This window comes from Scomber japonicus, chromosome 10 (genome assembly GCF_027409825.1).
Source record: "Scomber japonicus isolate fScoJap1 chromosome 10, fScoJap1.pri, whole genome shotgun sequence".
In the NCBI taxonomy this organism is placed as follows: Eukaryota; Metazoa; Chordata; class Actinopteri; order Scombriformes; family Scombridae; genus Scomber; species Scomber japonicus.
In genome coordinates, this window is record NC_070587.1 from 4,751,638 (window position 1) to 4,766,918 (window position 15,281).

At 36.9% G+C, this 15,281-nt stretch overlaps 1 protein-coding gene and 1 long non-coding RNA gene across 4 annotated transcripts; both read left to right on the plus strand.

Annotated features, from left to right (window-relative positions):
• The first annotated feature begins 1,082 nt into the window (after nucleotides 1–1,082).
• On the plus strand, nucleotides 1,083–8,133 carry dhdds (dehydrodolichyl diphosphate synthase). 3 transcript variants are annotated; one of them, XM_053327376.1, is made up of 9 exons: nucleotides 1,083–1,096; nucleotides 1,657–1,737; nucleotides 3,240–3,356; nucleotides 3,459–3,601; nucleotides 4,781–4,897; nucleotides 5,014–5,115; nucleotides 5,241–5,355; nucleotides 6,492–6,599; nucleotides 7,394–8,133. In XM_053327376.1, the coding sequence occupies exons 2-9, from the start codon at nucleotides 1,675–1,677 to the stop codon at nucleotides 7,637–7,639; spliced, it is 1,011 nt and encodes a 336-aa protein (XP_053183351.1). In that variant the 5' UTR covers nucleotides 1,083–1,096; nucleotides 1,657–1,674; the 3' UTR covers nucleotides 7,640–8,133. The 3 variants fall into 3 exon arrangements, with proteins under 3 accessions (XP_053183351.1, XP_053183350.1, XP_053183349.1); XM_053327375.1 differs by having other exon boundaries at nucleotides 1,094–1,108; XM_053327374.1 differs by lacking the exon at nucleotides 1,083–1,096 and adding an exon at nucleotides 1,103–1,233.
• A 2,124-nt stretch (nucleotides 8,134–10,257) lies between these two features.
• LOC128366553 (uncharacterized) lies at nucleotides 10,258–14,038 on the plus strand. The gene is made up of 6 exons (XR_008321863.1): nucleotides 10,258–10,409; nucleotides 11,818–11,835; nucleotides 12,199–12,228; nucleotides 12,584–12,631; nucleotides 12,877–12,933; nucleotides 13,394–14,038. It is a non-coding gene; the product is annotated as an uncharacterized LOC128366553 (long non-coding RNA).
• The last annotated feature ends 1,243 nt before the right edge of the window (nucleotides 14,039–15,281 follow it).

The window sequence follows — 15,281 nt, forward strand, 5'->3', positions numbered from 1 at the left end:
CAGTAACTTCACTTCTTTAAACTAATTTCTACCCATAAGCTTCTATGTGATGTTGTTCGTTTATTGTTTCTGTCTTTTATTTTATTATTTTTATTATATCTTCATCATCTCCTTACTGTAGTTCATTGTCTTCTACTTTCATCTTGTTAATGTTGGCCTTGTTACTGCTCTCTGTATTGTATGACTCTGCTTCGTATTGGACTACCTTTACTTTGTCAAGGCACTTTGTAAACTCTGTTTTTAAAAGGTGCTATATGGATAAAGTTATTATTATTACTATTATTATCCCTCTAAAGCCTGAACCATCAAATTATTGCCAGAAAATTCAAATTCTTTGGAACTGGAGAGTTCATTGGACCTTCTGACAAGTCATTTAAAAATGTATTAAAAAACACTTTGAATATGTAAATTTTATATTGTATCATATTTGATACATCTAGAAGTTTTTGCAGTTTATTTTTCATAGCATGTTTTTCTTTTTTCATTGGTCCTGGGTAAAGCTCACATCACCACCTACAAAACTTTCTATGTATGATGATGATACATAATGCATGAAATTGACAGGTGTAAATGACCCATGCCTTGATAGACAGATTTTCAATAGGAATTAGGCCTGTAATAGGTTTGTAATAAAAAATATTTAGTATTCAACACTGCATTGTTATCTGATCTTATACATCAGGTTTCTCAGACTGATGATGTAGAGCTCTCAAATATGATTCACTTAGCATCATGGGGTTAAAATAGAGCAATTGCATGGTGGCATTGCTCCTTTTATGTCTAAATAATCCTCCCACTGTTCAAGTCTCAAATATTCTCACCATAAAGACTGACATTGTTTTACTGTAATGTAAATGTAACTAACATTTTTTTAAATTAAAAAACAAAACAAAAAAAATAGTTGTCTGTCTTTTGTTTATGCGATATCTTTTATATTTTCATAATTCAAATCTTATATTTTAAACACCAGTTGGGGCCATGGTCAGCTCGCACATCCATATGCGTTACAAATCTACTCACCTCTGACAGGAAGTCGTCACTGCGCGGCCTACGTCACTTTACTCCAACGCGGAAGCAGTCGTCATCGTAAAAATCAGTGAGTTGGAAGGTTTGTGAAATGTGATAAAAAATGCAAGTCGTTTAATGTGTGTAGAACAGCGTGTGGTTCAGTAGTTTGAATGAATGAAGCAACTGCTGTTACGAATAGTTGTTTTGTTGACGTTGTGTTTGTAGGTTTGTATTTTTTCTTTTTTTTTAGCCTCATAGCAGTTAGTTCATTGAGCGGCCAGGCTGGCAGTGACAAATCCAGCACCGGTGTTATGTCGAAGTCTGTTACCCTCTGGAATAATGTCCCCCTCCTTTTAAAACATCGTGTTTCTCATAGCAACACATCCGCGTTTGGAGTTAGGTTATGGTTACAGTTTAGCTGGTTGTGGTTATGCTAAGTTTGGGTTAAAGTGAAGGCGAAGCAGCTCAAAAGACGACTGGTTGGGGTTATGGAGAAGGTGGGGAGGGGGGCACATATCGACGGGGGTAACAGACTTCGCCATAAAGCCAAATAGATATTTCTAATGTGACACATTGAGGCATTTGCGGAACTGTGCTGTCGTATACATTGCGAGTTTATATTTCCTTTTCCATTTCACCTGTTTGCAGACCCTTAAAACCGTTAACATGTCGTGGATACGGGAAGGTGAATTAAACATCCTGGAAAAGATTTCAGCTAATATCCTAAAGGTAAGCCTAATTTGTATATTCTAATGTACCTCTCTGTGTTAAGTCCTGATACATAAAATCTGTTTCTCTAATCTTTGATTTTTGGTGAAATATTGGATAATTTAAACGTGCATTGAAATGAAACCACTATAATTACTATTTGATGGAGCTGTTAAAAACTCATAGACACCTGAAATGAAAAGGTTTTGCACACACAGGTGACAGGAATATGCTGATGACAATATGACAGCAACAATCATTAGTCAAGGATAAAAAAAATAATGATAAAATGTATAGAGCTGAGTGAGTTGCGGATCTCGATAAGATGAAAGTCTCTGTATCACATTAGGAGAGTTATCCTTTCAGTGGCCACAAGAATAAGAGAAAGTCTAAATGCTGTATATTGGTTTGAGACCAGAACTGGCTACATGTAAAATTATGTGTTTCTATTGTGCCACATTAATGAGTCATTCACGTAACTATGTTGTCGTTTACACTGTGAGTTTATATTTTCTTCTGCCAAATATAGTTCATGTTGAGAAGCTGACATTCACAAACCATTAAAAAAAGACATTTCCACATTTTCTCTCTGTTAACCCGAGCATGTGTATCTCATCTACTATCGTTACACACAGCTCAACATATATTTCTCTGAAACATAGGTACCCTGAAACACTCAGAGGGTCATTTAACAATACTTAACACTGTTCAGTAGGCATTACCATGATCATCAGACTTCTCTAACCATTTTGATGGAGAAATATTCAGACTATTGCACAATAAAAAATACTTTAGTTAAACTGGTTTCTCAAGTCAAGCTTCCAAACAAATGCAGTGGCCAGAAATAACTCAAGACTCAAGGGAAATGTATTGTCAGCCAATCCATATACAAGTACACAGTAGGTTTGCAGTCACGTTCCTGTGGGGCCAGTAGTGCTACATGTAACATTAAAGTGCCACGACAAACACAAACCAAGCAAAATAGTATAAAACTTGACATGTACCTGTGCTCAATATGCATATGGGACAGTAAAAAAGATTGATTCTGTTTGTCTATATTAACGTTATATTAAATTATTTTTTTAAAGAATTTCATATAATATCACATTTAGATTTTTTGTCGTGTCATGTCTGGCTACCTGGACAGGAAATCTAGTCTCAGCTTGGGGAAATGGATTAAAATCAGTTTTCATTTATGTGATGAGAATCAACGGGTTGAGATTGTTCATATGTCATCTGCTGAAGAAGATTGTGAGATGTTATTGAAAGATCAGGAAAATGCCAATAACTGGAGCATGAGTTGAAATTGTTTAGTCAAGCTGCAATTTCCAAGAATAAAACCACTCATGACAAGAACAACAAGATCTTTGTTTTTTTTAATTACAGACGGGAAAGATTTTAGATCTGCGAATGACTTGAGAGTGAGATCATCATAATTGATCAAAAAACCTGATTAACTGTAAATAATGTCCCTGTCAGTATACCCTGATTCTCTCTTGACTCCCCTGATCTGTGTTTTCCAGGCGGGACCCATGCCTAAACATGTGGCCTTTATTATGGATGGTAACCGCCGCTTTGCACGTAAGAAAAACATGGAGCGTCAGGAAGGACATATGCAGGGCTTCAACAAGCTGGCAGAGGTAACGCTGCATTAGGATTAAAATCTGTCTCCTCAAGCACGTCATCTGGGGATGAAAAGTGATCCAGTTGCTAATTAATTTGTAACCACTTTTCCCCTCCAGACACTACGCTGGTGCAAGCATTTGAACATCCCAGAGGTTACAGTGTACGCTTTCAGCATTGAGAACTTCAAGCGCACTAAAGATGAGGTGGATGGGCTGATGGAGCTGGCCAAGCAGAAATTTGAGAGACTGTTAGAGGAACGGTGAGTTTTGTGTTAAAGAAGATTTTAAAATAGCTTTTTCACTGTGTTATTTCTTGTGGAACAAATCACATTTCAAACATCATATGATTCACATCTTCCCCAAAGTAAAGTAGAGAGGAAGCAAATGCAGTGCTCCAACACAGTACTGCAGTTAAAGTTAAGTATAAGACTGAAACTCACATGTTTCCGTCTTTGCAAAATCAAACCGGGTTTCAGATAGTAGTGAGAAGCCAACAATAACAGATCTGTTTTTTTTGGAATATGTGTTCTCCTCAAAGGTCATCTGAGTTCACTGTCGATGCTTTAAATCAACCTTGTACTTAACTGCATTCAAAACATCCACAATAATCTGGGAAGAAACGTCTGTTTGGATATTTTGGTGCAATTGGACATGACACCGACACAGCAACACCTGCAATGGCCATTGAGTAAGACATAGCTTAGCATTATGAAAAACATACAGCTGAAAGATGTGCATGTGTTGGAGCACGTTGGCTTCACTGACAGGACTAACCTGTCTCACTGAGCTATGGTGCTTACCACTTGCTTGCCCCGCCTCCTTTTCGCTCTGGTTCCTTTTAAGCCCCTTTGACAGGATGAAGAAAACCTTAAGTCTGGGCTTCAAAACTGTATTGTAGAAACTTTTTGTGGATGTCACAGATTTTCTGTCATGTTTTTTTTCAATCTGTAATTGATTTGTGTTTTGATTTGTCACTAAATACTTTGCAAATGTATCAGATCTGTGAAGCTGATGAGCATGTCATCGTATTGGGCTTAATCTTTATCGGTCCTGATACTAATAATATATTTATGCAACAGTTCCACATTTTCAGTATTAAAATGTTGTGTCTTGTAGCACTACTTGGTATAACTACAAAGCTGTTGCCACCAAGACAATGGTTTATGTGAGTGTTGTTGTGTTGAGCACCAACACTTGGCAAAGTGTTTTATGCACAGCACTGGACTGCAGAGTATGAAAGGGGAACTGTGCTCACTGACTATGTGGTAGAAATTCCTACATGTAGGCATCATGTGTGGCTCTGAGCAGGAAATGCAGACAGACACGTTTCAGCAGCCTCATATGAAGGGAGTAATCCTCTCGTTCTCCCTGTTCTTCTTCATGCTTTTCTCATTTTTTCTTCTCCTATAAATGCCTCTCTTGTCTCTGATTTTCTGTAGGGACAATCTGGAGAAGTATGGTGTGTGTATCCGAGTGTTGGGAGATTTAAATATGTTGCCACATGACCTTCAGCAAATCATTGCCAAAGCAGTGGTCACAACCAAAGCTCACAATAAGTATGTGTTTTTATCTCTATGACCCTCTTCATTAGTGATGCAACTTTAACGCCATACAACCCGTGTGATTGATTTTTATAGTATACCTTATAAAAGACCACATGCTTGTTTTGCAGATGTTTCCTGAATGTCTGTTTTGCCTACACGTCAAGATATGAAATCACTAATGCAGTGAGGGAAATGGCTTGGGGAGTGGAGCAGGGCCTGATCAATGCAAGGTAAACAACTGCAAAACCAATTAAGTAAATCTTGTCTATATTCCAGAAACGTGATGCGACATGGCATATAAAAGGGAAACCTGGAGAGTCATTGCCCTCACAAGCTGTTTGTCTGTTGTGTTCAGTGATGTTTCAGAGGCGTTGCTCAGTGAGTGTCTGTACAGCAATAATTCTCCAAACCCTGACCTTCTCATCCGTACCTCTGGAGAGGTGCGACTCAGCGACTTCCTTCTTTGGCAGGTGAGGATGTGAGAATGATTACATTGAAAAATGATTGGAACAACAGAGGAGTTGTTTCCATTAATATGCTCCTTGAGAGATCTCACTAACACTTTGGAAACAGCAAGGTAACCGTAGGAGACAGATGTTGAAGTGTTTGGTCATCATTGCAAACTGTGCTTAACAACTTTTTTTTTTCCCGGCACAGTAACTGTAACTGACTTCCCCAATGCCTTTAGTACATATGGACATTGCCCCACAATTGTCTTTTATCGTTGAGCTGGTAAAATGTGTCAGATGTCATGTTTACAAGACAAGCAGACATGATTCAACTTTGCTTTTAGTTTTTTTTCCCCCGTACGACTCACTGGTAAACTTCAGTATTAGAGAGTAAGGTTAGAGTCAGTGATGTATGTTACTGGCTATATCTGTAATGGTGCAGCCATAAAAAATATGAACTGAACATAACATTTCAGCAATAATTAGCTTTTTTACAATGTGTAGCCAAATGGATTAGTGATTTTTATAAAGTCACATGAACTGCCTTATTAAGTTGGAATACAATACAAGGATTTTTGTTGGATTTCTTTGACATCTTAACATGTTAGTATCTTAGGGGCGTGGCCTTTGATAATGTCTTTTTTTTAAATAAGTTGAACACTTAAAGGTATACTATGCTGGATTTGTCAATTGATATTTGTGGACACTCAGCATTCAAAGTTGGCCCCTTCTGCCCAGTTCAATGAGCGGGAGAGGAAGTGAGAGTAGTAGTGGTCGAGTGAGTTTAGGGGGGGGGGGGGGGGGGGGGCATTGCTGGATTCTGGTGTAAACGCAGAGCTTCATCCTGTCCGCTGTAGCCTCTCTGCAGCTCTTTATATACCCATCACACAGTGACAGAGAGCAGAGTGGAGCAAAGGACAGAGACGGAAACAGTGATGTAACCTGGTTTCTACGCTACGAGTCCCAACATCACACCTGTGTGCAGATAAACACACCGCCTCACATTTTTACTGGGTTATAAGTGATGATTGAGAGGAATTACTTCTGTGAGAATCTATACAATCCTGCATAGTATACCATTTTAAATCATCATACTATCATATAAGAGCTTCCTCTCTGTGACTTGCATTCATTTTCTTTTATCCTTTATCCCACAGACTTCTCACTCATGTTTAGTCTTTCAGTCAGTACTGTGGCCCGAGTACTCGTTCTGGAACTTATGTGAAGCCATTCTCCAATATCAGCTAAGTCACAAATCCATTCAGGTAAGCATTTTATTGAGACGTCATTTCTGTGTTGCCAGCAATATGGGAATATGTATCTGAAAAGGCGTACAGGGGGGTTAGCACAATAACAAGAACACCTCACAACACATTGGATTTGCCGTAAATATAGATTGGGAGAGGGTCGTATTGATTGCTTTTTGAGACACTGTGGGATATATTGATTGATTGATTGATTGAACTCCATTCTCTTGTTTTTGAGACTCTTATGTTATAAAGCATATATCCTAAAAAGTATGTTTTCAGTCAGTGAAGGTGAGGGTCCATATGTGACTTTGGTACCTCATTAATGGCCAAAATAAATGCTTGTTAATGTTGAAATATATTCCAAATGCAGAAAATAGGACAACAAACTGTGGTCCCAAAAATGACTCATCACCATCCATTACTAAATGGGTATCTTCTGCAATGATGATAGATTGTAAGATGTTTCCGTTATTTTATCTAGCCACTGTAAATCCAAGTATTGGTTATTCTTCCCCTAAATATTTAAAACAATTATTGCATGTGTTATTGCAATGCGGCAAAGGCTGTGCTACCCTTATTGCCTCACATCTTTCACTCCAGTACAGTTGGTAAAAAGATGAGACTTCCTGCCAGGCTAATTTAGCAATATTCCTTTGTAAAGCAGTTTGCATAACATGTACTCTCCTGAGCACTGGGAGTCCCAAAGAATGATTATTTTCACCAAAAAAGGAAATCTTTCCTTGTAATTGCTGATTGACCCAATTCCCACTTACAAATGACTAATTAGAAATTTAACGTGTGTATTTCAGAAAGCAAGAGACCTCCATCGAGAGCATCAAACCCTACTGCAGCTAGAGTCGGATCGTGCCTGTGTAGAAGAACAGCAGATGCAGCATCATGGGAACGGAAAGCCCGTCGACACCCAGAGAAGACAGGAGGCACAGCTGCACTACACCGCCTGCCGGGAAGAACGAGTTCAGGACTTCATAGACGCATTAAAGCACAAGAGAGACTCTTTCTTTACTGACTTATGCAGCTCGGCCATCTCGGCCTAGGAATGCTTTAAAGAAGAAACCCTATGTTGAAGTGGGGATGAAACCTCTCCTATCCTCTTCCCAAAAGGGCTTCTGTGAAAAAGGGAAGAGTGAGCGAGTAACTTGGAAGGGTTTCATTTTGTTGCTGATTTGTACAAGACGAGAGGGCAATTTCACCCCTATGGGGCTGTAGAATAATTGTGTTATTTATGATTGTAGATTTAAAAAGAAGTCTAATACATGGAAATGTCTGGTCAAGATTTAGTTAAATACTTGTGTAAATTGTCTGTCAAATGCATGCCATTGATCGGAGGCTCAAATTTTATGACTGAAAGACAGGAGTCCTGTGTTTTGGAAATGTTTCCCACGCAGTTCTGCAGATTAATATAAATCGGTATAGTTTTGCATTTTTTTGTTGAGGCCTAAAACAAGTGTCAAATTGTTGAGTGTGATGTTACTGATATAACTAGATTTTGACCAGCTTTTTAAAACAGAATTAAAGTATGTCTGATGTAATTAAATGGTGTACGATTCACTCCTTTGTATTTATAACGCCACATGCCACAGTTACAGTGTTTTTGTCTCAATCTGGCTTTTTACATATATCAGTATCTGTCTTAATTTGTGCTGCAGCAAACAAGTTTAATGTATTTCAGTAAACAGAAGGAGAAGGGCGTCTCTAGAAATAGAAATAATTCGGTCCATACTGCCACTTCAGCTAAATTAACTTAATGAACTTACTAGCAACTGCTGAATACACATTAGACATCATATTTACTAATGTCCCAGGCTACTTAATACTTCCACCCTAATACATATCAGAGGGAAATATTTTACTTTTCATCTGATAACATTTATTTGAGATACTTTACAAATTAATATATTTTACATGCAAATAATATATTCAACCTCTAATACAGAGGTGTCAAACTCATTTTCATTCGAGGGCCACATACAGACCAATTTGATCTCATGTGGGCCGGATCATTAAAAAGATGGAGGGAAAGAAGGAAGGAAGGAAGGAAAGACAGGCAAAAGGAAGGAGGAAGAAAGGTTGGAAGGACAGACAGACAGACAGACAGTCAGACGGAAGGGAAGGAGGAAGAAAGGAAGGAATGAATAAATGAAGAAAGGAAGGACAGATGGAAGGAAGGAAAAGAATACAGGATGGCAAATGGGCCGGATCGCACCCCTCAACGGGCCACATCTGGCCCACGGGCCGCATGTTTGACACCCTTGCTCTAATATATAATGCATTTTTAGATTGAACTACCCAACAGTATACAAAGTAAATTCTTCCTCCGCCACTGTGCAGGCAATCTCCATTCAACTTGCATCAAATTCATTCATCAGCACCAAAAATTGGGTTAATCCGACTAACAGTGTGAAGTAACAAACATGAATCGTATCTAATATTAGTTGTATAATGAGTATTGGGGAGGTTACTTTGGAAATGTGACAGATTAGTAGTTACCCTATTTAAAATGTAATGAGTAATATAACTTTAAATTACATTAAAGTACTGTAACTTATTAAATTTGATTACTTTTCAATTATTTTTCTAATTTTCTAACAAATGTTTTCACCTGTTGGGTTAATGTACCTATTAAGTCCACTAAAAACTAAGTTAAATGGATACTGACATGATTTATAAAGGAGATAATTTCTTAAAAAACAAGATTTATCTCTCATTTGATAATGTATTCATTAGTTTATGTAGATTTTGAATATAAAGTAAAGATATTTTCTAAAAAAAAGTAAAAAGTCTGGCATGGGCTTAATTGGTAATGTGACACCATTTAAGCCCATGTGTGCTCCAAATGACCCCACTTTGAAGGTTTAATATGTTAAGTGCTTGGACTTCTCATTACCTCTTCCTCTATATCCTCCTTTCTCTAGTTTATCTTTTTTTGGGGACATCATACACAGTCTCTCCTTCTTTCTTTGCTTTCCCCTTTGATGCTGCAGGCTGGTGCATACAGCTAACAACATCTTTCAATGCTTTCAGCCAGTATTGCATTAACCCAGACCCACTGGATAAAAATTGTCATGGTTTGTTTACAAAATATTCTTTTCAAATAATTAAAAATAGCAATATGTATTCAGTAACATGTCAAATGTTTAAAAATTAGGACAAAAACTCTCCTCCTGAGTCAAATCTTAAAGGTCTGACTTCAGTAACTGTAACGGATTAGAGTTACATTTATTTTATATATTTCACATAGGGTAACTAGTAATCTGTAACCTATTACATATCCAAAGTAACCTTCCTAACCCTGCTTGTATTAGACAACTACACCTGCCAAGATTAATTTTGTCAATGCTTCAGATTTGTCAACTCAAAAAAAAAAAAAAAAAAAAAAAAAAGTTGTCAGCTCTAAAAATTGGGTTTATCCGACTAAAATAGTGCACGTGAAGCTTATCTAATGGTATCCATATAATTGAGTATCTGTCATCGATTGATCCCCTCAGGAGTATTAAATCGCTACGCCCCCCTGCGGCAGTGATCGGTATTTTTCCAGATGGCCTCCTGCCTCTTTAACAAATGGGCGGTGTCTGTAACCACGTGACCCACTTTAACCCAATGGCAGACGTGGAAATACTGAACTGGTTCAAACCGGTTTCGTTCTTATATTTCAGCGTATAAACTACAAAAACATTGGTTTGCATTATACATTCGCCATTTTACACAGCACCCAGTCGGTTGAAGTCTGTCATCCCTCCGGAAAAAAACTCATTTTTTACGCTTATTTTTTGTGCATTTTCTGCCAACAACATGGGAAAAGCGAAGGTAAGATTTTTTTCTAATTTTTTATTGTGTACTTTTCTGTTAATTTGAACTTGGTGAAGCAGCTCGGTGTGGTTTAAGTTGACTGAAGGCAGGCTGCGTTTGATATATCTGCATCAGAGGAGCGTCATCATCATCCACCAAACAACGCTTACAGCAGCAGCAGCCATGGCGGACCCGACAATGGAGACCTGCTTTGGCATCCTCCGCATTTTCTCCCATTTGATTTTTTTTAGTTGTATATTACAACATGGGCAACATTAAAAAATATTCTTTAAGATAGTATTTATATACACAGCCCCTCCTCGCAAGTGCAGCCTTTGACAGATTTGAACCACTGTAGATCACTGGCAGGTCGTTTGGAGGGAAAATAAATAAATAATTAAATAAATAAACGACAGGTTAAAAACGCAACCACAAAAAACTTTCGACGTATGTTGTTAATGCACAGCTGTCGGGTTCAATGCATGTTTTTGTTTTTTGTAAATTGAGGTAAATAATTATCAAGTGGCGAGCGGTTATCTGTCAGTCAAAATAAGTTCAAGCGCAAACTGATAATATGAGGAAGGAGAGAGAGAGAGAGAGGGGGGAGGGGAAGTGGCTTCTTTTTCCCCCCTCTTTACTCTGTTTTGAATGAGAAAAGTAGGGATTATTCACGCGTAATAACTGTTTTAAAAGGGTTTAATTAATACGTCATGCATATGATTTAACAATAGCCTTTTAAAAAGATGACAAAAAAAATAAACATCCAACATCCCCGCTAAAAAGATGTTATCGCTGCATTTGAATTTTTGCATATGAGCAAATGAAGCGATGTAAAAATTAAATATGGTTCATTTAAAATTATTTTGTTTGAGTAAGGATTGAACCAGGGTTATATATTCTGTAATTTAGCATGTATGACGGTCTGTTAAAGCAGCAGTTAGTCATTTGAATGTAAAAAAAAAAAAAAAAAGGTTAAAACTATACACTGCTTTTCTAAAATATATATACATAAACATTGTTATTTAATTTCATCTGCAATCTCTGTAGTCTTAACGCATGTCTTTTGCATTGATTATTATTATTAGTGGTAACAACAGATTAGTAAAGCTGTAATCTTATCAGTTTCCCAACAGCTGTCTGTCGGCGCGCACTGATACAAAACAAAGGAAGCTGTCAGGGCGCCAAAACGTCGTCATGGTGACAAGACAGTCTAAATTTGAATTCAAATATGCGCGGGAACTTCTTTTGTGCAAGATTCTCAAATTGTCTTTAAATTAGGGTGGGGACAGAAATACTGAAATCTTGACACTTGTGGGATTTTAAGATGTTGTTGTTATGACTTGATATGTTTATAATACTGGTATTCAAACTAAAAATATGAATTACATTTTCTTTTTTAATTTTTTTTTTTTTTTTTGTCTTTCAGCAGACTGTCCCTCCCGAGGTTTGTAAACATTTTGTTTATATTTTTACTGTGCTCTTTTATTGCAAGAGTATTATACATTTGTGCATTTTCATAAAGTAATATAGCCAGTATTTTACTTTTTAAATAGATTGGAGCTTCTGAGATTTGTAATTTAATGCTGCTTTTACTTTAAAAATGTAATTTTAGTGTTTATTATCTCCCGATTCCTGTAATTTTGACAGACTAACCCTTCAGGCACCAGTTTTAGTGCTGTGAATATTATGTTTACTTCATGTCATGTGTTAGACATTAGGCACATTTGTCACATCTGCAGTGATAACCCCTGTAAAGTGTAGTCTAATAGGTTTAATTTACGTTTTTCCCTCATTTTTATCTCCACAGCAAAGAAGAACCTCCCCACGGCTGGCATTGGTAAGCTTCACAGTACCAGTTTATGAATCAAATATATATTGTATAGTAGTGATACTTTGTTTTCCTTATCTAAAAATTAGTAGCTTCTAAAAAGAATGTAAACATTGAAATTAATATATGCATGCATCAGCCTTTTCTCATTGCACATGTCCTCTATAGAAATGTATCAAAATCCCGTTTAAAGTAGTTATTTATTACTGATAAGAGGAAGTAACAAATACAGTTTTTGTATTGTTCTGATGACAATAGAAAGCAGAGATACCAGCCGTTATATTTCACTGTAGCCCGCGCTCTTCTGTTGGGTTATCTACTGTTAGATAACACAAGGTGAAATGTCTCTCTTCTTGTTTTACAGAAACCTAAAGCTGCACCAGTGGACGTCAAGAAAAAGGCTGCCGTAAAAGTATGAAACTGATTAACCGATTGCAACACAACACCTCAGTTTGCAGTATGTGATGTGTGAAACTGATTCATGGTCTTCAGTTCTCAGAAGAGAAACCAGTTGCAGGGAGGAAAAAAAGGCCTTTGATATACCCTTTTGATATTTTAGCACTCAACATTTTGTTCAATATTCTGAAGCTTGTGTTAATCTGTAATGATAGAGAAATCCTCATCTGTTAGTAATAGATTGTCCTGTTATTTTTATAGAAGGCACCCAAAGCAAAGAAGGCCAAGCCTGCAGAAAATGGAAACACCAAGGCTGAGGTTTGTTTTTTGATGACAGAAAAATATAAATCTTACACAACATACATTTTCTTCTTATTGTGTATATATAATTTGTTCTGGATATGTCTGAAACACTGCCACCTAAAGTCCTCAAGTGGAGTTGGATTATTTCCATATAAATACTTTGAATAAAGTGTTTTTTTTTCAATGCACTTCTGTCAATAAATGCAGTCGTCCTGTCTCTCTATCAGCAATCTGAAATCATTTATAAGAGATATATTTTTAAAGTTAGTGACCTTTGTTTCAATTTTAGGTGGTATTAAAGGAGATTTTAAATTATGTGTCTGACTTGATGAAACATGTAGTCGCCCTGCAAACACACACACTTAAGATGAAATCACATCTTGGCGAGGATGATCACAGCAGAGGAGAATGTACTGTCATACTGCCAAAACAAACCATGCATGTAACGCGCTGCTTTCTTATTTTCTTTCTCCAGGAGCCAAAGGCTGAAGCCACTGAAACCAAATGAATAACGGTTGATGTGCTCACTCTGTGTACTTGGTGATTGTACAGTTTTAAATAAGTATTTTTTACCAAGTTTTATATTACAAATGTCATTTATAGATTTGTTTTGGACTTGCTTGCACTTGATGTAACAAAACTTGTTCTCACATCCATATCCATTACCGTCCATATCTTGTAGACGTGGCATTTTTAGTTTGTCTAATGCTGTTTTTTTTAAACTGCTGAGTAATAGATATTTTCCAAGGCGTTGGACTTTTGAATCTAATTTTAAACATTATAAGGCAGCTAAAGCATATTGTTAAAAAATTAGGGAGAATAGGACTTTTGCCTTTTCTCCTTGTGTGTTAATGTTGAACTAATAAAAAAATTGCTTACCAAATGTTTTGAAACACTGTATATTGAAAATGCGTCTTAGTCAGTAAAAATGCCACAGAAAAAAAAAAAGGAAAAAAATCTTAGGTCAAAAATTTGATACATCCCAAATATGTATGATGTGAACTCGGATCATCTGATGAGAAGTTATGTTAAGTTAATGTTCTGTTAGGGGGGAAAAGGAAGCTTTTCTGATTTCAATGGTTGATCTAAATGTTCTTGAATAAAAAAATTTTAAAATGTCTTTATGTTGTGAAATGAAAACCTTTGAAGAATTAGGAAAAGAGGAGTTTTATTTCAAACCCCAGCTTCCTCTCAGGAAGTAATTAAGTAAAATGTTTTGTAATGTGGGTCAGGGCTGAGGTCCGTTGGTGCTTGGTAGGCTCAGCTTTTGACATTATTATTTGTATAACTCTAAAATACCTGTTAATGTTCTTAGCTGTAGGGGTTGAGTTGAAATTAAAAGCAGTCTTGGGAACATAAATCCTTTCAGAGAGCAGAAATACAATGCAAGTCACTTATAAAGGTTCTACATTAAAAACAACCCGGGTAAAACAGGAAGTAGACCAATAAAGGGTGGGTTCACATGTTCTTAAGTCTGTCTATAAACAGTAATCAGGTGCCTATAAGTACACTGAAACTGATGCTTGCTCATACCAGCTATTAAGAGATCTCTTCCAGATGCATGTCCGAAACCTCCAAAACTAGTCTTTCTCTGGGACACATAACACACAGGATATTCTGCACTAAAAGAAACCTTAACGCTATGAAATACAATGTGGGTTTCGTCCCTGATCACTTAGATAGAAACTGGGATCTCTAAATAGCCAGTATGAACAGCAGGCATGATTACAGCAAGTAAAACCAGACTCACTGTTTATATGGGCAAAGACAACGGGGTAAAAAAAAGGCCACTGCATTACTGATGCACTTAATATCATTTTATATTGTATTTCCTTCAACCACTGTCAGGTAGTTTAATAATCCGTGCATCATATCCCTTTTAATGGAGAAATCTAGCAACACTGAGATAATGTAATGGATGCATAAAGTTGCACAAAATTGAAATACTGTCCAAAGTAAAAACCTGCTCTGGAGAAACCTGAGTGTCTCTACACTGTAGGACCAGTAGAGGGCAGCGACACACCACTGCACAGACAGGAGACACATCTGTTTATACCAGCGGGGGTCTCCCTCCCCCTTTAACATGTGCAGCCTGAGAAAGTCGGTCAAATATGACGTGTATTGTTTTGAAAGCATTGACCAGACTGTGGTGGCCACACTGTGAAGATGTTGATGTGTTTTATAAGTTTCATTGTTGCAGTTAATACTCTGTGAGCTCTTTAGAGCAATGGAAATGAAAAACTGAGAAAAGGGTGGAATAGAAGAGAGGAAAAGCTTCTTACCTCCTATTTTAATCCAAATATCTAATTAACATTATTCAGGGTGAATGTCACATATGTATAATTATATAAATATTGTATGTA

Excerpts from the sequence above, each read along its gene's own strand:
- dhdds (XM_053327376.1), top strand. The coding sequence starts at position 1,675 with ATGTCGTGGATACGGGAAGGTGAATTAAACATCCTGGAAAAGATTTCA. Across the intron at positions 3,602-4,780 it reads GAGAGACTGTTAGAGGAACG|GGACAATCTGGAGAAGTATG; the intron begins GTGAGTTTTGTG and ends GATTTTCTGTAG. Across the intron at positions 4,898-5,013 it reads ACAACCAAAGCTCACAATAA|ATGTTTCCTGAATGTCTGTT; the intron begins GTATGTGTTTTT and ends CTTGTTTTGCAG.